The sequence below is a fragment of the Lynx canadensis genome, chromosome C1 (genome assembly GCF_007474595.2).
Source record: "Lynx canadensis isolate LIC74 chromosome C1, mLynCan4.pri.v2, whole genome shotgun sequence".
In the NCBI taxonomy this organism is placed as follows: Eukaryota; Metazoa; Chordata; class Mammalia; order Carnivora; family Felidae; genus Lynx; species Lynx canadensis.
This window is the reverse complement of record NC_044310.1, coordinates 193,020,031-193,042,801: the sequence shown is the minus strand read 5'-3', so window position 1 is coordinate 193,042,801 and position 22,771 is coordinate 193,020,031. Positions and strand designations below refer to the sequence as shown.

General features: G+C 42.1%; 1 protein-coding gene across 10 annotated transcripts in view; it reads left to right on the top strand.

The window, feature by feature from the left end:
* PLEKHM3 (pleckstrin homology domain containing M3) overlaps positions 1 to 22,771 on the top strand; it is a 200,404-nt gene that overhangs the window by 66,087 nt on the left and 111,546 nt on the right. For all 10 annotated transcript variants that reach the window (XM_030324422.1, XM_030324421.1, XM_030324424.1 and 7 more), the window contains one exon: positions 11,580 to 11,725. In XM_030324422.1, the coding sequence (XP_030180282.1) occupies positions 11,580 to 11,725 (146 nt within the window). The remainder of the gene's footprint in view (positions 1 to 11,579; positions 11,726 to 22,771) is intronic.

Below are 22,771 nucleotides of genomic sequence, written 5' to 3'. Positions count from 1 at the left end.
TATAATGTTAAAGATCAGGGAAGATCACTGCAGAAAGAACATTATTGGGGTACACAGTGGACTCTCTTAGGAAAGAGGGTTCATTCAGTACAGTGCTGGGACCAGGGTAGGGGGAGTGAGGCAGTTTCTTTGGGCATATGACTTAAGAGGATGCCCTTCCTAAAAAAAAAAAAAAAAAAAAAAAACCTCAGTAATGGACATAAATAATATTTTAATGTAATATTATTTAAAAATCAAAATTAATGCCAAAATATCCATGATGAATAAAGTATAAAATTTTAGAGATAGGATTAGTATGACTGAATTTTCCTTTTGCTCCTTGGACTCTTACATGGCTCGGCACTGGTTCAGAGGAACATTGCAGTAAGACAGTTTATATAATAAGATACCTTCCCCCAAATCTTTCATTGTGTAATTCCAGAGAGCCCAGCTCAGCATTTGGCTTGTTACAGGGGTGGTGAGGATGACCTCCCTTCCCTGTCTGGCATTGCAGGGGTGCAGTGTGGGGATCCTGGTACTCCCATGCTTAAGAGAGATCTGGTAGCGGGAGGTAGACTGTGACAGAGGAACATTATTCCCACCTCTGGCCGCTTTCATGTCTAAAATAATCACTTTAGCTCAGCCCTTTCCATCTCTGCAGTTTTTCAAGTAAGAATTATTGGTAGCAAGTATTTCACCAGAAGGATTGCTTCATGAAGAAAAGAGCCCCAAGCTTGGAGCCAATGTTACTGGCAGGTAGTTTAGTAGATGGTGGTACAGTGTGGACGAGGCCTCTCTTTGATGGTACCTCTCTACCCTAAACTAACCTAGCAGCATGAATCAGGTTTTTTTTTTTTTTTTTTTTTTTTTTGTAGCTAAGAAAGTAGAGCTGGTAAGAGGGCTCTTTTCTTTCCCACAATAGTGTATCCATCACTTGCAGAGAAAAGTGATTAAGAAGGGTCAGTACTCGGATCTCTTATTTTGCCCTCTTATCTTAGTACTATCAGAGTTTCTTAATATTGGCACTACTGACATTTTGGGCCAGATAACTCTTTGTCGTGGGGGCTGTCCTGTGCATCAAGAGATGTTTAACAACATCCCTGGCCTCTGTTCACTAGATGACAGTAGGTACCCCACTCACTCTTTTATGACAACCAGAAATGTCTCCAGATACCATAAATGCCTCCTTTTGGAACAAAACTCTCCCCAGGTTGAGAACCACTGTACCATCAAGAAATAAATCCTGTCAACTATATCATCTCTTCCACACTCAGCTTTTACTCACTTCTTTATATACTTATTTATAAAGTGATAAATGTCTTCTACTGAAATGCATGTTGGTTATTTCATGGCACCTAATGGTTTATAATGAGACCTTAGCATCTTAGTGGGTAGATCTAAGTAAAAATATTAGGTCATAGAAATAGAACTCTCAACCATCATTCAGTATCAAATACATCAGATGCTCTCAGTTACAAGTAACAGAAAATCCAAATTAAACTGATTTGTACAGTAAAGGGGAATTTTTCTTAGTCAACTAAGCTTTAGGAATCAGTAGATTGGGTAGCTCAAATTTTTTGAACTGTCTTTTGGACTTAATGCCCCAAACAAACAGCCGTTTCTTCCTGAAACAACCTGTCCCTTCTGACTGATAGGTATTGTGGGCATACAGCATCATGGGCATCTTTGACAATCCCAATCCTTTCTACATTAGTCAGTTACCAAATGTTTGTAGTTTATCTCCGTAGTATCTCCTCTTTCCCCTTCCTGCTCCCAAGATCACTGCCTACTTAAGCCCAGATGGTACAATAACTTATCTACTGGTTCTTTCCCCTTGTTTTTATTTTTTTCCTTGTCAATTAATCTTTCCAAAGTTCAGGTTGCTGTTCAGCTTCAAACAACTCCAGCTGTTCCTGTATCTTACTGACCAGTAAGGATTCTTCCCTCTAAGCATTTAGGATTCTTATGTTACTGGCTTCAGTTTATGGTTCTAAGCTCTTTTTTCACCCCTCTAGTTACAGTAAGCCTCAGACATCTAGAATAGTCAACATTTTCCAAACATGCCCCTGTTTTTCTGACTTGAGCTTTCCTCTTCCAAAATCTCTTTTCTTTTTCAAGGATCAGCTCACATGCTCCATGCCTACACAGCCGTCCCCAGTCTCCACAATTAGAGTGATTGCTTCCTCCTTTGCTTACCTCTTACTGTCTTCTGCTTTCCACCTTCCAGATTTGTAATCTTGTCCCCCTCACCCTTCATATTCAGGGTGATGCTAATGCTGTGAGGTCGTAGGCTAATTCATTGACAAAGTAAATTATGCTCTTTTGTATAGTAGATTTATATTTTCTGTGCTTGTCATATTGCCGTACACAAAGGCCATTTTAAAAAATACTTTCCTCAAGGAAATAGCTACATGGGAATACACACACACACACACACACACACACACACACACACACACATAATGCTATTAAGCTCTGCCTTCTTTACTAACTATACAACCATGGACAGAATTACTTTATCACTCTCTGCCTTAGTTTCTTCATCTGTAAAATGGGGATAATACCTACATTATAGAATTGATAAGGATTAAATAAATATGTGTGTGTGTGTGTGTGTGTGTGTGTGTGTGTGTGTGTGTATAAATTGTTTATAACAGTGCCTGGCATATAGTAAGCACTATGTCAGTATTTGTTTATCTGTTTACCTATTTATTATTTCCATTTAAAATTGCATACAATTTTTTTGGAAGTCTTTGGGTAAAGAGCAGACAGGCACAGAAGTTAATGAGAAAATCTACTCATAGACTAGTAAGAAGAAAACAAGTATGAAAAAATACTAAATTTAGACTGACTTAAATATACTAGATATTGAAATAATAACACTTCATTATTCACCTTCTCTGGTCTTACTGTATTACTGGTGATGAAGCACCTTATCATAAGCATCTTCCAAATCGTGTCTTTGGAAGTGAAAATCTGTGTCACAGATATTTTTAAGTCAATGTAGCTATTTAGTAGACAGAAAAGCAGTCAGAATCTCTAGAACAATGCACATATTTACTTACTTGCTTTGGCAAAAATTAAGATTTATTGCCTTTCAAGATAAATTTTGACTAAATATTGACTTTAGGCTCTCAATCATTGTTTACCTGAAAGACCAATGAATCTTGACACTTCTAAACTCGAGTTGGAATCTACTTGGTATTTATTAATTTATTTCATATGATTTATAGTCTTAATAACAACACTCCAAGAAGATTATACAAACATTATACCATTTATCTACTGTAGACAGCTTTTATATTTTCTTTTCTTTTCTGTAAAAACTTTATCGTTTCCATTTGGTCCATAGCCGGGGAGAGGGCGCCAGGGTGTTAAAAAACTGCTTAGTGGCTATAGGGGGCAAGTGCCCTGACACCTGGGGGATACAGAGGGAAGCTTACAAGTCCACTGGGTTCCAGAAGCTCTTAGTCCTGCTGGAGGGTGAGCCTTTACAAGAGCTGCTAGTCCAGCCCAGCCTGTAGAATTAGTCAGGTGGTGGCCATCTTCTTGATGAGCTTCACCTCCTCATTTAGGAAGCGGCTCTCCAGGAAATCACAGAGCTAGAGGTCTGTGCAGGCAGAATCCAGGTCATGCTGATCCCAAAGGGCCTGGTTCAGTTCTTCTCCAGGGCCATGGCGGCTTCCATGCATGCACGGCTTTCCCCCACTCATCTTGGGAGGACATCTGCATGCCCTGGAAGAAGGTGCAGCCTCTGCCCTGGTTTTGTATTTTATTTTATTTCTTTTTTTAATTTTTGTTTTCAACGTTTTTTATTTATTTTTTTGGGGGACAGAGAGAGACAGAGCATGAACGGGGGAGGGGCAGAGAGAGAGGGAGACACAGAATCGGAAACAGGCTCCAGGCTCCGAGCCATCAGCCCAGAGCCCGACGCGGGGCTCGAACTCACGGACCGCGAGATCGTGACCTGGCTGAAGTCGGACGCTTAACCGACCGCGCCACCCAGGCGCCCCTGGTTTTGTATTTTAAAGAGACACTGGGCACCCTTATGCTTCCCCTGTGCCACCTGGCAGAAGAAGTGGCCCATGCCCTCCAGAGCCATATCCTTGCAGTGAAAATAGAAGCCCGGAGAAAGGTAGGTGTAGAAAGCCTGCAGATGTAGGTTGACTGGGCAGTTGACGGCAGCCTCCATTTTGGTGGGATAATTCTGATGAATCTAGGAGCTCAAGGTTGGTGGGCAGTGAGAGGCTAACCACAGAAACAGCGTTGGCTGGTCCCAGAGGCAGAGGACAGCTGAGAAAAGATGGTCCTGGAGGTTGTGACTGGGAAGGAGGTTGGGGGGTTGTTGGAGGTTGGAAGAAGGGGTAGTCCCCAGATCTGTTTCATACAAACACTGTTGAGGCAAGAGACAGATGCATGGGATTCCCCGGGGCACTATCTGTATTTTCAGTCAGCAGTAATAACCTGGCATTTGATTTTTTGCTTCATTTCTTACTTAAATATAATACCTTTAGCACCATTAATACGACACACAAATGAACTTGTTTAAATATTCAGTACAAAAAACCCCATCAACCTCATCTGAGGGCTTGTCGTGTATAGTACTTTTCACTTTTAAACCAATTATTGTTCAGATTGGGCTTTTAAAAGATGTTTTTTTGGTTGCCTTGGTCCTGCAAGTCTAAGCAAGTAACACAGGATTATACTTCATCACTGGCCTCTGTCTTGGACAGTTGATATCTGTGAGTATCAGTCTCCTCTGTTTCTGTCTCTGGATATAAAGTGTACTCAATGCTTACGGTGTCCAGGCGCAGTGCTAATACTTTACAGGCATAACATTGGCCATCTTGTTGTTTAAGAGGAAAATTCTTTAGTTAGGTATATACATTTTGTACCAGAGGAGTTACTTCTGTTATATTCTTAAGGACATAGCTCTCCTAGCAACAGCTACAATCCACTCCACAAGTGCCAGCTTAAGTTATCCTAAATGTGCCTCGGTCACAATAGGAACAGTTTCCTTGCAAGTGTTACTTAATGCTTCCTCAATGTGGCAGTTCTTTGACTGTACAGACCAACTTTTTGAGTCCAAGTTTTGGCCAACAACGAGTGACAACTTCCCTTGTATGATCTCTCAATGCTACAAAAGCCAAACATAAAATGAAGCCAACCAGAACAAATTCTTTCCTGATGAACAGAAATAAATTTCAGTATAGCTTTGGAAACAGTGAGTACATTTCAGGATCGTATTTGAGGACGTGTATTCCCTCCCATCCAGGAAGTTTGCATTCCCTGGGAAGAGAACTTACTATCAAAGGACTTTAAGATTTCATGGAGAAAATAATTTTGAAGTATTGCTATCTCAAGCGAGCCCATGAATGAAACAAAGGGACTACCAGCAGCATGCCATACTATTTCCATTAGCAACTATAGGTGGTACACAGTTGATTTTTCTTGACTTCTTTTGTTCTTTTAGTTTTATTAGACATGCTTGTGGATACTGTTTTCCTTATGACAAACAAAATGCATTCTCAGAGGCATTTGTTTTCATGTGCCTGATTCTCCATCCAAATATGTCACATTTTAATTGATTTTTATGACACAGTAGATGTCTCCTACCTTGTGGGTCACCACTTTGTCTCAAAGTCACAGAGCAACTCGGATGCTTGAGGTGGAAGACGTTTGGAATCACTTATTTCTGAGTAGGTGTTTCTCATTGTTCCTACCCCTTTCCATCGCCATGACCTAGAATTCTGTAGCCTCATTCTACCTGTGTTCACTTGGGAACCCACATGTGGTCGGTTTCATTCACATCCCAGCTCCAGTCTCTCCTACGATGGAGGACGGAAGTCTGGGACCCAGGTTTGCTTGGCTTCTACCTCCTCAGATGGATCCCAAGCTACGCTGCAAAACCTGCTTCCACCCTGTGTCCAGAAATCCTTTGTTAACACGCTGTGCCCAGCTTTGTGCTAATTCCAGTCTCATTAAACAGAACTTGTGATTGTATACCCAGTGTGACACCTTCTTTTAAGAAGTACATGTTCAACAATTACATGACCAGTCAATGGTTATAGACTATAAAGTAGGAGAGCTAAGTTCTGTATGACCTTTCCCCCCTCTGATTATTAGAAAATAGCAAGTCCTTGAAACTCCTCATTTCTGTTTTCCTTCATTTTGGGAAATCTGGTCTCTAGAGCTTATGATAAAAGTCCAGGCCTTTGAGTCACATTTTGCAAAGTGCTTACCACAGGTCATTTGCCCGTGCCGGGGCACTGGACAGAAGAGGGGAGGGTGGGAAAGGGCAGTCCTTTTGCCCTTCCCGTGGCCACCTCTCTCCCCTCTGCACGCATACAGTAGAAGAGGTGACGAAGTGTGCCAGTTTTACTTTTCTCCTTTAACAGAGAAAGTGAAAATGTATCCTCTCTTATCTCTTTTCCTCCCTTTTTAATGAAGACACATCCTCTTCTTCCTTCCCCCCCCCCCCCCTGGTTTTTCTCTTAGAGCCTTTCTACCTTCCAAATAGAAAACACCAAATTTGCTTTACCAAATTAGGTAAAGGGAGTAGCATGGCTGACTTAGGAAGCATTGTGTGAGTTCTTTCCTTGGTGAGAGAGATTCACCTGCATCTAGCTCGTGTCACTTTTATTCCCATGAATTTTCCAGCTGCCGGTCAGGGGAAAGAGGGCTGAGTTGGTAGTCATGAAGTAGCAAGAAGGTGGTTGGCTTCTCCTCGAGATCTCGGCTTCAGTAACACCGCATTGCAGCCAATTGAGCTAACTAGGTGCACTTGTGAGAAGAAAGATTGCGCCTTTGTGGAGCCTTATGCCAAAATTTCTGCTTCAACCCCCAGCAACCGAATCTTTTGGGCGTCTTTAGTGAAAGGCCATTTGGAAAATGGACTGTACATGAAGCAAATAGGATTTCAGTTAAATGGTAACATTGGTTTCCAAAAGAGTACCACAGGGGAAGCTAAGCTCTTCAGAGCATGTGTTCATTAAAGATTTGAAGTGGGGTGGGAAGCAATAAAAAAAAAAAAAAAAAAAAAGGCCAGTGAGTTCTCTTGTGAGATAGTTTTTTGTTCCTATGAATTGAACACACTCTGAAAAGTTTCAAAAAAGAGACTGGGAAGAATGTATTTGCTTTGATCCAATATGTGGAGGGTTCCCTACTACAAATGCCCCTTAATTTAGAAGCATTATTGAAAAGTCTGTTTGAAAGTACATAAAAATATAATATGTAAATAAGCTCTAATTAGTTATTTCAATTAATTATTTTTTGTCTCTGCTTTGCAGTTCTGTTTTTCTCCCCATAATGTCGCTTGTCAGGGTCTGGATTTGGCACCCTTGAAAAAGTGTGTTTTCCTAATAGTCGTTATTAAGAAAACACATTTTTTTGCCCTGTTGAAAACACCACAATGGTAAAGTAAAATCCAGATTGTGTATCTTTGGGGTGAATTGTTTCAGACATTTTTAGTCCATGGTTTGCTAGTATGACTTTAAAGAAGGAAATTTTACAGTTAATTGAAAGAATAGATGTTTTCTTTTTCAGTAAGTGGCATGTGTTGTTTTTTAGGAAATGAATCTGTATTATGCCACTAGCCTCTACCCTTCTTTCCTGATCATCCTGTGTTCTTTCAATAACAAATACTACATTGGATTTGGAGACTAAAGGTTTTAATTCTAAACCAAATAAGATGCTTCTCAGTGGGGACAATGAGTGCTCTGGAAAAATACTGGTAAAATGAACTCAGGTTGTTTCCACATAGCAAATTTTTTAGAAATTGACTACGAACCTGAAATGTTGATTTTGGAGGCCTAAAACGTAAACTACATGACGAATTGTGAGCTTTTCACTTAAGAGTCTGCACACCCTCTGCCCTTGAATAGAGTTGGAATTTTAGAGCATGGAGCCACCTAGAAATCAGGGAGCAATCCTCAGCTTTTACTCACCAGGGTCTATGATGGTAGTTGGCTGGTTGGGGAGAAATGCAGGGCCCTAATCTGGGCCCTAATCCAGATCTACAGAATTGAAGTGTAGGGGTGGGGGAGGGATCTACATTTTTCACAAACATCTCCAGAAAATTCTGATGGTCACTGAATCTGGCAACCCTTGATTTAGGCTGGCCCCTTTATTTTGCAGTGAGGAAAGCAGGCCTAGAGAGTTCGATGGGTCGAGTTCATGGTGTGTATTAGACAGGAACAGGCTTACTAACTCTAGACCTGTGCTTGTGTATACACCATGTATCCAAAATGTACAGGTATCCTGTACATATCCTAAGCGTACAGGTAGGTTTAAACCTACTTCTAAGTCATTAGGGGACCTTTCAGCACGGAGAGTAGGAGAGCCTGGTTCCAAATGAGGTATGAAGGTAAAGACACACAATAACTAGGAGTTTATATGCTCTTTTTCTAAACTAAAACCCGAGTGAGCCCTACCCATGTTCTCTCAGCCCTTTCTGTATTTGATGAGACTAGTGCACAGTGGGGAGAATGCTTAGCTCGTTTAGTTAACTCATATATTTGAACCTCCAGCATGTTAAGCTTTGGACCTGTGTGCCTGATTGATATACACATTTTTAGACCGTATCTTAATATTGCTTATGTATATTGCATCTAAGAAATCATAATAAAGTCATTAAAAATTATAGACTGATAAACCCAGTAGTACCCACTAAAGCATATATAAATATCCAGCAAATGCTTACTGATGTTAATTATATCTAATGTCCAAAGAACCAAAAAGCTAAAGTGACCCAAATTTATTTTTGCTGTGTTCTGTGGGGAGAGTCAAAACTGTAATGATGACCCTGAATTCCTGCAAGACCGTAATCACTTTCTAAATCATTAGGAAAGACTGCATTTTATTCAGGGTCGTTTCAGAGCCAAGTCAATTTGACCATAAACTAATTTTGGGAACAGCAATATCCCAGAGTCTAGGATGTGTTAGGTTCCACTGACTCCTGTTCCAGGGTCCATATAGGAACACATGAGTACTGTGTAATTCTTAGAATGGGCAACATATTTTTTATGGGGTTCTTAACAAAAGTACACTGCTTTAAGAGTCAGGCGAGCAGGTTAGGGAGGATCAATTCTAGGACAGCTATGGGCAATTAAAATCTCTTCATATGTGGGTGTATGTGTGTCAAATAATATTCAGTTTATCATCCTTTCTACATAAACATTTACCAATAGTCTGCTCCATGTAAAGCTCTGTGTCAAGTACTGAGGATAAGAAACAGATTTGAGGAGTTGGAAAAGCACATTAAAAAGGCACAGTAGTTTCAGGAAGCGTGTGCTCAATGCCAGATGAGCAATAATGTGGTCAGTGAGTGCAGCAAACAGCATTCCAGTGTTCATAGCCTAGGAATTGTGACGGCGCCTCCGTCCAGCAGAAGCAGCGTGTGTGTTTGGTTCTTCTTTATCTTTCGCACATATCTCATTGCTCAGCCAATCTGAAAAACGGGAGCTTGTTATGATTTTGCTGCTACTCAGTAGGAAAGAAATAACCATTCCAGGAAGGAACGGTATGAAGCTTTGGAAGCATAATACAGATACATTTACTTACCATCTTTCAATAAGGACTGTGCTTAAAAACACCACTTCTCTTCCTGGAGAATGTACTATGAAACTGCTTGATTACTGATGCCGTTTGATTTGTGATGAAAATGAAAGTCCTGGGGCGCCTGGGTGGCGCAGTCGGTTAAGTGTCCGACTTCAGCCAGGTCACGATCTCGCGGCCCGTGAGTTCAAGCCCCGCGTCGGGCTCTGGGCTGATGGCTCAGAGCCTGGAGCCTGTTTCCGATTCTGTGTCTCCCTCTCTCTCTGCCCCTCCCCCGTTCATGCTCTGTCTCTCTCTGTCCCAAAAATAAATAAACGTTGAAAAAAAAAATTAAAAAAAAAAAAAAAAGAAAATGAAAGTCCTGTGAGTTTTTGTGATATTTTCACTCATAGAGTACATGTGAATCACTTTCTTCTTAGGTTAGCAGTTTGTTAAATGTTTGGAGCTCCTTTAATGGAAATGAGGTGTAACGGTAGTAGTATAACATGGTGACGATGACGATGGTGATGATGACGAAGAGTAATCCATTTTATACTCTTATCATGAAATAGGCTTAATGTAAGATTTCTGTGATCAGTACACTTCTTGATCCAGCCATGAAGTGGGCGGCTACATGGAAGGATTTCTGAAATGAAGCAGGAGATGAGAAATGTCAGGATCACGTTGCTGTTAGTATAATCATGATCACCTGTTCTGGGCTGCCAGGATTCTGTCCTTTGGCTTGTGATAGGATTTCTATCCTCACCAATAGAAGGTGGTTCCTCCAACCTGAATGGCTCCTTTGTGACAGAGCTGAGGTTATTACCAGTTCTTCTTAGAGGACCAGGACAGCGCTCAGAGAATCGTGGATTTCCACGGACACGAAAAGGGCCTTAGCAGTGACTTGCAGACATCCACTGGTTGAGTCATGGCAGGATTTGGCAAATTGGAAATCAGAGAAGAGGGTGTTGTGTGAGGAGAAATAATATATGCCAATGTATAAAGGGCGGAGTGAGCACACTGTTTATTTGGGGAATAGTGAGGAGAATTCTCTGATTCCCACTGGAGAGTAGGAGTCAGTAGTTGGAAAGGTGAAATAGGGGCCAATTGAAGGACCAGTTTCTTTTGTAAGGCCACATATTCGTTTTTTGAGTCATTTTTAAATTAGACAAGCTCAGAGTCCAATCCAAACTCCACCTCTTACTGGCTAGGTAACCTCAGACAAATTCTTAACTTGGCTAAAACCATCTCAAAATGTTGTACATGTTAAATAAGATCCTTTAAAAAATTTTTTTAAGGGGCGCCTGGGTGGCGCAGTCGGTTGAGCGTCCGACTTCAGCCAGGTCACGATCTCGCGGTCCGGGAGTTCGAGCCCCGCGTCAGGCTCTGGGCTGATGGCTCGGAGCCTGGAGCCTGTTTCCGATTCTGTGTCTCCCTCTCTCTCTGCCCCTCCCCCGTTCATGCTCTGTCTCTCTCTGTCCCAAAAATAAATAAACGTTGAAAAAAAAAAATTAAAAAAAAAAAAATTTTTTTTAATGTTTATTTTTGACAGAGACAGAGCATGAGCGGGGGAGGGGCAGAGAGAGAGGGAGACACAGAATCCGAAACAGGCTCCAGGCTCTGAGCGGTCAGCACAGAGCCCAAAGTGGGGCTCAAACTCACAGACCGCAAGATCATGACCTGAGCCAAAGTTGGATGCTCAACCGACTGAGCCACTCGGGCGCCCCTAAATAAGATCCTTTTATGAGAAGCCCTGAGCAACATGCCTGGTGGTGGAAATGGTTTATGAGGAGGAAGTGAGATGCTGATAGGGGGGTTGTAGAGACACTGATCTCCGACAGCTGTGTGCAGAAAACACAGAAGAGACTAGAAACAGGACCAGTTAGGTGCAGGTTATGGTGATCCCTTGGGAGGCGAGGAGGTAGAAGCTATTGGACACATCTATACATGTATTCTCTGGATTTTTTTCCCCCCTTTACAGACTTTTATTTGAGGGTTGTATAACCTTGTTCTGTGGTGTTAAAAGTACAGCAGTAATCACGGGCTCTTTCTTCTGCCTTGAACAGGATGCCAGCGATCCATAGGCCTTTCCAACGGGAAAGCCAAGGTGTGCAACTACAGTGGGTGGTATTACTGCAGCAGCTGCCACGTGGATGACAGTTTTCTTATCCCAGCACGCATAGTCCACAACTGGGACACTTCAAAATATAAGGTAAGCGCAGAGTCTGGGTTTACTTCATGATAGCAGTGGAGGTGTTCACATGTTGTTGTGTGGAATATAAAGGGAATGATGCAAGAATTTGAAGCAAACTTGACTAGGGAGTCTCACGAAAGCTACGAGATCTTATCCAACGCTTCTCAAAACATCTCACATTTAAAGGTGTCTTAACTATGACTTTTATTAATTTCCTCATTTAAAAAGACATATAGCAGTTTTTTACTTCTGGGCCCTGATAATTAACTGTGGGTGCTAAAAAAGAATTCTGATAGAGAAACAGGCCTCATCATTTTTTATTAGATCTTCTCTCCAAAATCACAACACTCTTGAATATACAAGTGACTTTTGAGGGAAAGGACTTTAAATAATTCAAGATATTTCTTAGAGTAACATTCCTACTCATGTCAAGGTCAGTCTTCCAGAAATCCATCCCCCTGGAACTAGAACCTGGAGAGAAGCTATGAGGATTTCTGGGTAGGGGTCCACATCAAGGAACAGTGAACTGAGCCACCCTTACACCTTTACCTGGACTGCTGTTTATTTCTTTTTTTTTATTTTTTTAAAAAATTTTTAATGTTTTTATCTTATTTTTGAGACCGAGAGAGAGACAGAGCATGAGCAGGGGAGGGGCAGAGAGAGAGGGAGACACAGAATCTGAAGCAGGCTCCAGGCTCTGAGCTGTCAGCATAGAGCCTGACAAGGGGCTCAAACTCAGAGACTGTGAGATCATGACCTGAGCTGAAGTCGGATGCCCAACCGACTGAGACACCCAGGTGCCCCTATTTATTATTTTTTTAAAGGGAGGAAGTGAGAATCACAGGTATATGCTAACAGCTTTGCAAAGTAGCTGATAACAGCCAAGCAGGATATCCCAGAAGTACAAATAGCAGACTTGGTAACTATAAAAATGCAAGTCAAGAGAGGAGGAGAGGAAGCCTGAACACTGGGACACTCCACCTTAAGAGTGTGGAAAAGAGTGGGGTGCCTGGTTGGCTCAGTCGGTTAGGCATCCGACTTTGGCTCAGGTCATGATCTCGTGGTTCTTGAGTTTGAGCCCCACGTTGGGCTCTGTGCTGACAGCTGGGAGCCTGGAGCCTGCTTCGGATTCTGTGTCTCTCTTTCTCTCTGCCCCTCCCCTGCTCATGCTCTGTCTCTGTCTCTATCTCTCAAAAATAAACATTAAAAAAAAAAAAAAGTGTAGAAAGGAGAGAAGCAACCAGCAAAGGAGACTGAGGAATGCAGAAAGAGGTAGAAGGACCCTAGTGTGTTCAGCAAGCCACAGGAAGAATGTGTCTCCAGATCAGTTGTGACAGAGGCTGATACATAGATGATGAGATATGATAAGATGAGCACTGAGAATTGACCATGGGATTTAGGAATGTGGTGATAATGACTGACCTCGCTGAGAGCAGTTTGAATTGAGCGGTGGGAGTGAAGGTCTGATTGGAGTGGGTTTGATATGGAACAGGAGAGAAAGTAGCGACAAGAATAGACAACTCTTGAGAAGTTTGCTGTAAGGGGATGGAGAGAGATGGGGAGTAACTGGAGGAGATGTAAGATCCAGTTGGGTTTGATTTTTGTTTTAATGGAAGAAATAACAGCATGTTTTCTATGCTGGTGTGAACTACCGAAGAGAGAATTGCTAGAAGATGTGGTTAAGTGAGAAAGATGGAATCGTGTAGACAACAGGAGGGTTGGTCTTTGCTTGGGGCAGGAAGTAAGAGAAAAGGCAGAGTCTGTGGATGCAGGTGCCAGTGGGTGGCTTAGGGAAGTCCTCTGCCATTTACATCAGTAGCTGTCATCAGATCATTTTATTTCAGCACCCATGATCCTGCAGAGGTTAAACACCCAGCCCCAGTCACTCTGGGAAGTGCCTTTACCTTCTATTTCATAGAGATATAGCAGGATTAAGGCAACAGTCCCACCAACCCTTTTATAAACTCGTCCACACCTACACCCATCCTCCTTGCCCTCCTTCCAGCCACAAAAGAAACCTCACTCCTATGGAAGGTTTACTCCTTCCTCCTCTGCTCACGATCTTAACTCCTCCATCAGTTTTGCCAAATCTAGTTGACCCTCATCAGTTTCTTGTTCTACTGGACTTGTCTGGGATATAATATTTGACCAGGAATTCTTCTGCCTTGACTTTGAAGATACACCCTTGGTTTTCCTCCTACTTTGAACTCTTTTTTTTCTCAGTCACCTTCTCTGATTCTTTGTCCTCAGCCTATACCTTTAATGTTGCAGTTCCTTAGCGTTGTGTTTTGTTTTCTTTTCCCACTTTATGCTTTATTGCAGTATCTCCTTCTCTTCCATGGTTTTAACTCCCTGATGATTCCTACTTTTATCTTCAGCTCCATTTAAAAAATTTTTTTTAATGTTTATTTATTTTTCGGGGCGGGGGAGGGCCAGAGAGGAAGGAGGGGTGGAGAGAAGGGGACAGAGGATCCAAAGTGGGCTCTGTGCTGTCAGCTGTCGATGCAGGGCTTGAACTCAAAAACCAGGAGATCCTGACCTGAGCCGAGATCAGATGCTTAACTGACTGAGCCCCCCAGGCACCCCTCCGGCTCCATTTTTTGCTACTGAAAGGGAGATCTGTGGATTTAATTGCCAAATGACATCTTAGCTCTAGTTTCCAGCCTAGTAGTCTTCAAGATATGTGGATCGTACTGCAGTTGTTAGCTGCGTCGTACTGCAGTCCCACCCATGCATAAATGAGGCAGTAGAACTTGGTAAGTCGAGGAATCTAATCCACTGAAGTAGCCTAGGCTTAGGATTCTTTCATGGTCCTGTGTCCTGCCAGAATAGAGAATTCTGGTATCTGACTGACGAGAAGCTTTTTTCTGATCCTTCTGTTAGAATATTGTCACATCTGCCTTGAATGAACCTTCCAAGCAAAGTGCTTTGTACAAACATAGTCTTTATGGCTGTTTTTATACCTCCTTGCCAGTAGCTGTCTGAGACTTGCTTTCACTGTATCACCTGGGAGCGAGGTAAGTGGGGAAGGAACCCATAACTCACCTACCAGTAATTTTTGAAGTCTAAAACAAACATGAAAATTGCAAGGGGCCATTTGGCTGATATCCTTTCTATACCCCTGGGAAGCTCTGTCCCCTGGGCAAGTTAGCCTGTGTTTGAGTGCTCTCATCTGTAACATGAGGACCGTAACACTTCACAGGGTCACTGCAGGTTAAATGGGTTCATGCATGTGAAGTGTTCAGAATAGTGCTAGTACATAGTACGTGCCAAATAAGCATTCATTCTTATTATGACTTCTATATTTACCTACAAAAATCACGTGAATTGGGATAATACAAGACAGGCACTCTGCAAATAACTTTGATAAGCACTTGAAGAGTGGGAGCTGTTGTCACTGCTTTTCTTATCCTCACATTTATGTTGCTCCTCTCTGTGAGCCACCTGGGCATGGGGAACCTGTCTTCGCATAGTTTCTGGCACGTAGTAGGTAAGCAGAAATGTATGCTGAAGGACGGAAGGAACGAGACCTGTCTCCTAGGCCCCTCCAAACTCGGTACACCCCAAATGGACTTCATCCCCCTCACCACACATCCCTCCGGAATGTCCATGGCCCCACCCGTCACCACTGCCAGCGCTGGGAGACATCAGTTAGCAAAACTTTACGCTGGATTCGCACTCTTGAGATCACGCTCTCTGCTGCACCTTCACTTCCACCTCACCAGTTCACACCTCCGGTGTCACTCCCACGAAGGAGTTTGCTGGCCTTCTGACTGGGCCTCCTGCCTGCAAGTCTTGCCCCAGCAACAGTTCGGAAAATTCTGATCCCACCGTGGGTGAATCTTGTACCCTCTCTTAGTCTCGGTGTCTTCACCTTTAGAACGGAGGTGATGATGACGATAACAGCACCTACTTGACAACAGCGCTGTTTGCATAAAAGAATGACTCGCAGAAAGCACCGGGCACCGTGTCTGGCACACAAGTGCTCGATAATGCCAGTTTTTCCTAGGACTGTATATGGAAGTCCAAACCTCATGGCCCGACACAAAGACCTTTTGTGATCTCTAGTCCCTGCGCTTCTAGCCCCTTCTTCATGCCCTACCTCCCCGCCCCCGTGAGCATCCTCCGTACAGTCTCACTCCTCCTGTTCCTCAGTGCTGCCCTGCCATTGCACACCTCTGGTCTTCCTCTTGCCCTCACTCGGCATGGCAAACCCTAAGCCTGTCCTAAACCTCATTTCCTCTCGCCCACTTCTTTCCTTCCCCTCTCCCAGACAGTTATCATTCTCTCCTCTGCATCTCATACTTGGCACTCTGAATGCTGGCTATAAATATATTTGCCATGCGTGTATTAGATAAAAATGTATTTAGAGGGAAAGGACACTGGTTGACTTTGGTTTAGATTATTTATATTAATCTGCTTAGAGCGGGGCTTTGACAGCTAAGACAGGTGTAGAGAGAACAAGTGAGGGAGGCAGGCCCAGCCTGGGGTCACCGAGAGCTTAGGCTAGTGGCACCTGCCAACAGACTGTGCCACTTTGGGGAGTTAAAACAGAAGAAGTGGCACTAAATGAGGAGAATTTGAAAATCAGGCACAGCTTACCAAGGTGTGAAGTGGTGGAAGAGATCCAGGTCCGTTTGCACTGAGTTCTAAAAGCCACTGAAACCATCAATTCAGCCATCTCTGACACTTTCCGTCTTTTCCCCAAAGCAGACGTTTTTGCCTTGCTGGTCATCCAGGTGACGGGGTTTGATTCTGAGAGGATGAGTAACTAATTGAAGGTGTTACGTACGCTCATTTCAGCCATGTTGTACATGAGGAAAACCTCCTTTGTTAGACCTTCCTTCCCAGGTTCTCAGTGGACCAGGGAAGATTTTAAAGCAAGAACAGAGCTGGTCGAGTTTATCTGGATCATCTCCCACTGGCATTAAGTAACTATATTCCATTTAGTCCAGCCTGTCTTTGCTCAGACACTGGGACTTAACTTGATGTTTCTAATTGTGAGGATCAATTCAGACCTATCAGTTTCCAAGACCAGACATCATTCTGCTAGATCTGCCTCCTCTCCTTAATAAGAAGTACGTGACTGGCTTGAATATCCATTTAAAAGAGTGAAAAAATGGTTTTGCAGGGCAGAATGAAATCTGTCATCTTAAACGTTTCCTTGTCTGCCCTCTGGAGTAATCATACTCCTAATTATTTTTAAAGCAGGATTTCATCTATTTTCCGGTATACATCCTGCAAATTGAATTGAGCTCCAGGATTACCCAGCAGCTAAACCTTATCCTCGAGTTCTGTAGCCATTTTCTAATGAAATTCTGTTTGAAGATAACTTTCCTCCTGCTCTCTGCCCTCCCATTCAAAAATATCAAGCATGACAAAGAGGTGGTAAGGACCTCAGACTTGGCCTCGGCTCTGCCCAAATAGTTCCCTTCTGTTGTGCTTTTAAAAAATATTTTTGTGTCCTAGCCTGAATATTCACATTCCATTTAGCTAGGGGTTTTCCATGTTACATAAACTATTTCCTATCTCTACATCTTGAGAGGCATTCAAGGCAAGCTGGACTGCCCTCGCTGAGCTAGAGAGCAGCTCACTGATGGGAAAAACCACATTTTCAGAGTCATTTGGAGATTTTGTGAACAAATTGCAATTAACCTTAAGATCTCCTGATTCCTTCTCCATTAGCCCCAGTGCTTGTTTTAAGAGGACCAAGAAGTATTATGGTTGGGATTGATTTAAGACTTTCTCCATGATTTTTTACAATAAACATGGAGGGAAATGCAGGAAGGAAACCTTATACCAAAGCAATAAATGGTCATTGTACTGTGGTAACAGTGTGAGTGATCTATTTTTTTTCCCTTTCCTGATTTCATTCTCCAAGTTTTCAGTAACAGGACTGTCACTTTTATTTTTAAAACTTCAGCTGTCATTTAACTCTATACATTCTACTTCAGAAAATACATATTAGATATTTGGCTTTTTTAATGCCTCAGAATTATGGCTATAAATAGGATTGTTGGGTCCTGTGATAACATCCGTGGGCTTTAGTGTGGTATAGAAGGCACTTTTCCACCAAGAAATTGCCTTGCACTGCTGTACTTTTATTCTTTTTTTCACATATAATACACTTCCACAAATTTCAAGATTCACAAATACAAAGGGCATGCATACATAAATAATCTCATTCCCACCTACACTGTTCTTCCCACTGGCATCCGAATTACTCTTTTCTTGTGTATCTTTCCAGAGGTATTTTCTGTCCTCTTTTACACAACAGTGGCAATTTGATGATCTACATGCTGCTCTGGGACAGCTTTCCATTTAGATCATATCACTCTTCCTGGGCTTGCTTGCTTTTTTTTTTTTTTTTTTTATAGCCACTCTGTATTCTATCATGAATTTTACATGTTTTTACACATGACAATCTACATGACAATGACATGATTTTGTTTTTCAAGCTTTTGCTATTACAGGTAGTGATTCAAAGAATAACTTTATCTATCATTTTGCATCTAAGTTCTTCCATTCACCGGTGAGACTGAGGACACCTTCCTAGATGTAGGTTGTACATTTTTGAGTTTGGTGCATATTCTGAATTGTCCTCAATCAGGGTTGTGTCCTACACTTTTACCTGTATCTTCTTGCATGCACCTTCCTTCCCTCAGAGCCAAGATGCCAGCTGTCACTTCTGTTGTGACTGTGCTGCTTCAAGCTGTCTTTCCCCTTTTCTACTTTGTAAACTCAAAATGTTGTCTAAGTAGCCAAGCTGTTCTAAGTGTCTGTAAAGTAGTAAGAGTGTATGGTTCAGAGCATTGTAGAACACTCATTCGTTTCTTCAAGTATTTATTGAACACCCACCATGCTTACCGTTCTGGGCACTGGGGACACAGTCTCTGCCTTGTGAATGCTCATATCCCAATGGAGGGAGAAAGACCATAAACAAATGCACAAATAAGTGACTTTTACATAAATGAGTTGTTCCTGGACTTTATTTTTTGCTTTAGGGTTAAAATCAAATGGCTAGCATACCGCCACATTACATCATAGGTTAGTCTCCCTCTGTAGCCCCCCTGCCTTTGTATTTGGGGAAAGAGGACAGAATATGGACAGGGATCACCTCTTCTAAGGAGTGATGAGTAGACAGTTTATAGTAGAGTTATTAAAAAATAAAAACTGTGAATTTAAATAGTGCTACCAAGCACAGGACAGAGTATCCAGAGATCTGAGCTCTGGCTGTAAGTTCTGCCACAAAATGACTGCAGATAAGTCACTTAAGGTCTCTGGATTCAGTTTTTTTTTTTTCCCTACTAAGGATAGGTAATGGATTAATTCAGCATTTCTCAAAATATGTTCCATGGAGCATTAACAAGTTCTGTGCTTGTTAATAGGTGTTACTCAAAAAGAGGGTTCTATAGGAGGGCCACAGCTAGGCCAACGCTACAGCTGGAACAGGGCCCCTCAGGAGAACGCAGCCCTGGGGGCTCACAGCGTGGCAAGATGGAAGGAATTAGAGAAAGAGGCCCCTTCCTCTGGTGGGGAAGCAGGGCCCAGCCTGCGTTTCGTCTCCCACCGCCCTCTGCACAAGGCCTGCACAACATTAAAAAGCTGCCTTGTCTATAGTCAAATAGGTTTGGGAGATTGCTGGCCTGAGCACGTTAAGCAGACACGATATCCGAAAGCTTTCATAGGCTAACATGCTACCCTTTGAATCACCAAGTGAAGAAGGTAGTGTGTGGCATTTTTCCTGTTGAACCTCAGAACACTATTGTTGTGGGACTAGTATTCTTTGGAACACAGAAAAACTGGACTAGGTTGTGTTTACCAGTTGTTACTCTAAAAGTGTGTTCTCATCAATCCATTTTCCTCCCTTAACAAAAACTGAAGTCCTCACAACCCCCACCTCCACCACATCACCTCCAAATTGCTGTCTATCGTTAAACATTCCCTTTGCTCCATCGCTCTGTTACCCGGGGCTATTTTTGTGGGGGAACATACCAGGACACCATTCCAGAACCTCTTTCTCAGAATTACGTAAACCTGAACAACATTCGAGAACATTAAGAGGTAGCTGCCACCTGCTTAACAAAAGGCTTTTAAATTTATACCAATGATGCTTCCTGCTCACATAACCAATATGTTTATAAATACACTTTGATGTGTGAGGTGTGGAGGAGAACCGTTTCTACCTCGACTTCGTCCTCCTCCTCAGCTCTTGAATCCTGTAGACCACAGCGCTGTGAAGGGAGAACCAGTTCACAAACTGCAACAAAATCACAGTCACTGACTTGAGTTCGTCTAGCTTAAATTAGTCTGTTCGTAAGCTTCAAAAGCTCTGGAAAGAAATTATGTTACTATTAGTAAACATTAAATATTATTTAGTAAAAGATTAAAAAGTCAGTAGGTTTGAAAAATGAACTTATTAACCCTATAAAAGTTGTTTCTAATGTGAATGGAGTGGGATCACTAAAGACAATACCAACCAAAACCATTTTTTAAAAACGTATTGGGTCCATCTATCTGCCTCTGTGAGCTGAGTTTTTATATCCATCCAAAACAACGCTCAGGCTTCTCATGGTTTTCGTAATTTGGTTGGCAAGAAATAGGACAGTAGCTCTTAGGTGGGGATATATTTGGTGTTCACGGACAATTTATGTAATATTTCTATTAATAGCAAAGAAACTTCTCCTCACATAAACTTTATGGTTTCCTTCCCTAAGTAACTATATATTTAACATGTTCTTTTTTAAAAAGCATTCTAATTACAGTTGAGTTTGAAAGTGGAATCCTTAGACCAGTATGCAGGGTGGTTTAGAACTTAGGAAATCAGTGGGGATACAGCACTCTATTTTGCAAAAATAGCATTTTATCCCGAATTTTGTAGTTCTTTCAAAAATTCCCTTACCGGTGTAAGTGGTTGATTATCAGAAGTGAGCATGTGCTCAGTCTTGCTGCCGAAACCTCCCTCAGCCTTGCAAGGGTTTGTTCACCTACCCAGGCAGCCGTGGTCCCAGTTTGCTCCGTATTCTTAACACTGGTTAATAACTTTGTGAAGCAGTGCCTTAGACATCATCGAAACTAGCTCTGTTTTTGTTTTTAGTAATTCCAGCTTATGAACGCTCATGTCGCTAGCTGCTCTCCCATTTGTCTCACTGCTTTTACTGTCTCTGTAAAAGACTCCCTCCCCACCCCCCCCACCCCCAACCTTTTTAGGCTTAAGTACCACCTGAAGAGAGAAGCCTTTTCAGGCCTGGGAGACTGGCCAGTGCCCTTTGTCCTTCTGTTCACCTACTAAAAGGTAGCATTGTTAACCTAATTCAGCAGGTCCCTGACTCAGTATAAACACTGCTCAATAGAGCCAGAAAGACTAATTGAATTGTACAATACATCATTTTTCAGCAACGGTTTCAAGTGGACTGTACTTCATTTCCCAGAACACCATCGTGTTTCCCTCGTTTAAGATATTTAAATATGGCACATATTTAACCATGATAAATCAAATATTTCGACCCAATTCTGTCTTTCTCCACCGAACCTTGAGCTACACGAGGACAGGGCCATGCCTGTTGTACTCTCCACTAATGCCTGCTATGGGATCTGGCATGTACCTGTGTCTCTATGCCTCAAGTGAGGCATTCTGTATCCTTGTCAGTTGTTATTTCCAGTCTGGTTAAATAGAGGTTTTGGCTAATTCTAGGGCCTCTTTGTGAGCTGATTTGCAGAGACTGTAAACTTCACCACGTTTGTGACTGCAGGGCCCCAAAGGATCACACAACAGGTACCTCAAAAATAATTGCTAATAGGGAAAAAAAATGGGACACTTACTGGGGAAGAAAAACCATTGATGCCTTTATATATATATATATATATATATATATATATATATATATCTCCATATATGGATATATGGAATGGAAACTTTTATATGAGCTTTATTTTATATTACAAAATATTAAATGTCATAAATGTGCTTTAATCAGCATACAGTAGCCATATCACCTACTCATATTGGTGGGTTTTCTTGCTTGTATCTACTTGTGATAGTCTCTGTGCCATCCTTGCCCACCAAGTGAATTTCTGTTTATCTTTCTAGACCTTGAGGCAGTGTGGCCTGCTTTGCCAGCGGCTCCCTTCCCCCCAGGATAATTGATTTCTCCTTCCTTTAAGCTACCAGTGGACCTCATCCATATTTCTTTTGTAGTAGAGAACAGGCTATATGCGACATGTAGTTCTTGTTTTAAATATTTATCCCCAGGGCTCCTGGGTGGCTCAATCGGTTAAGTGTCCGATTTCAGATCAGGTCATGATCTCACAGTTGGTGAGTTCAAGCTCCATGTCGGGCTCTGTGCTGATCGAGTGGATAGCCCTCTCTTTGCCCGACTCTGTCTCATAAATAAATAAAACATTTTAAAAATAAATAAATATTTATCTCTTATACTGCATAGTGAGTCCCTTAAGGGTGAGGACTGTACCCTATTTATCTTCATTAGTAAACTTCTAGTCTGGAATGCAAAGCATAGTGGATTTTCAGTTTTCTTTTTAGTAAGCAAAATCGTTTTTCTAATGTTGAATTCTATCCTTATTCCCAGTACCAGAGCAGTTTTCCTGGAAGCTTTTTAGAGAGGTTTTACCCTCCCAAGTAGAAACTAAGCCAACTCTACACATCACTAGCCAGTCCACATCTCAGTATCAGCAAATTGGTAAAGATTCTCCCAAATTACCCACTTCTTATCCATTATTTAAACTACTCCCTCTGGGGGCGCCTGGGTGGCACAGTCGGTTAAGCGTCCGACTTCAGCCAGGTCATGATCTCGTGGTCCGTGAGTTCGAGCCCCGCGTCAGGCTCCGGGCTGATGGCTCGGAGCCTGGAGCCTGTTTCCGATTCTGTGTCTCCCTCTCACTCTGCCCCTCCCCCGTTCATGCTCTGTCTCTCTCTGTCCCAAAAATAAATAAACATCGAAAAAAAAAATTTTTTTAAACTACTCCCTCTGTATCTCAGATGCATTGCATTTCTACTCTTTCTAATGACAAGGAAATTTTAAAATCAACTTGCATTGTCTTGGTGTT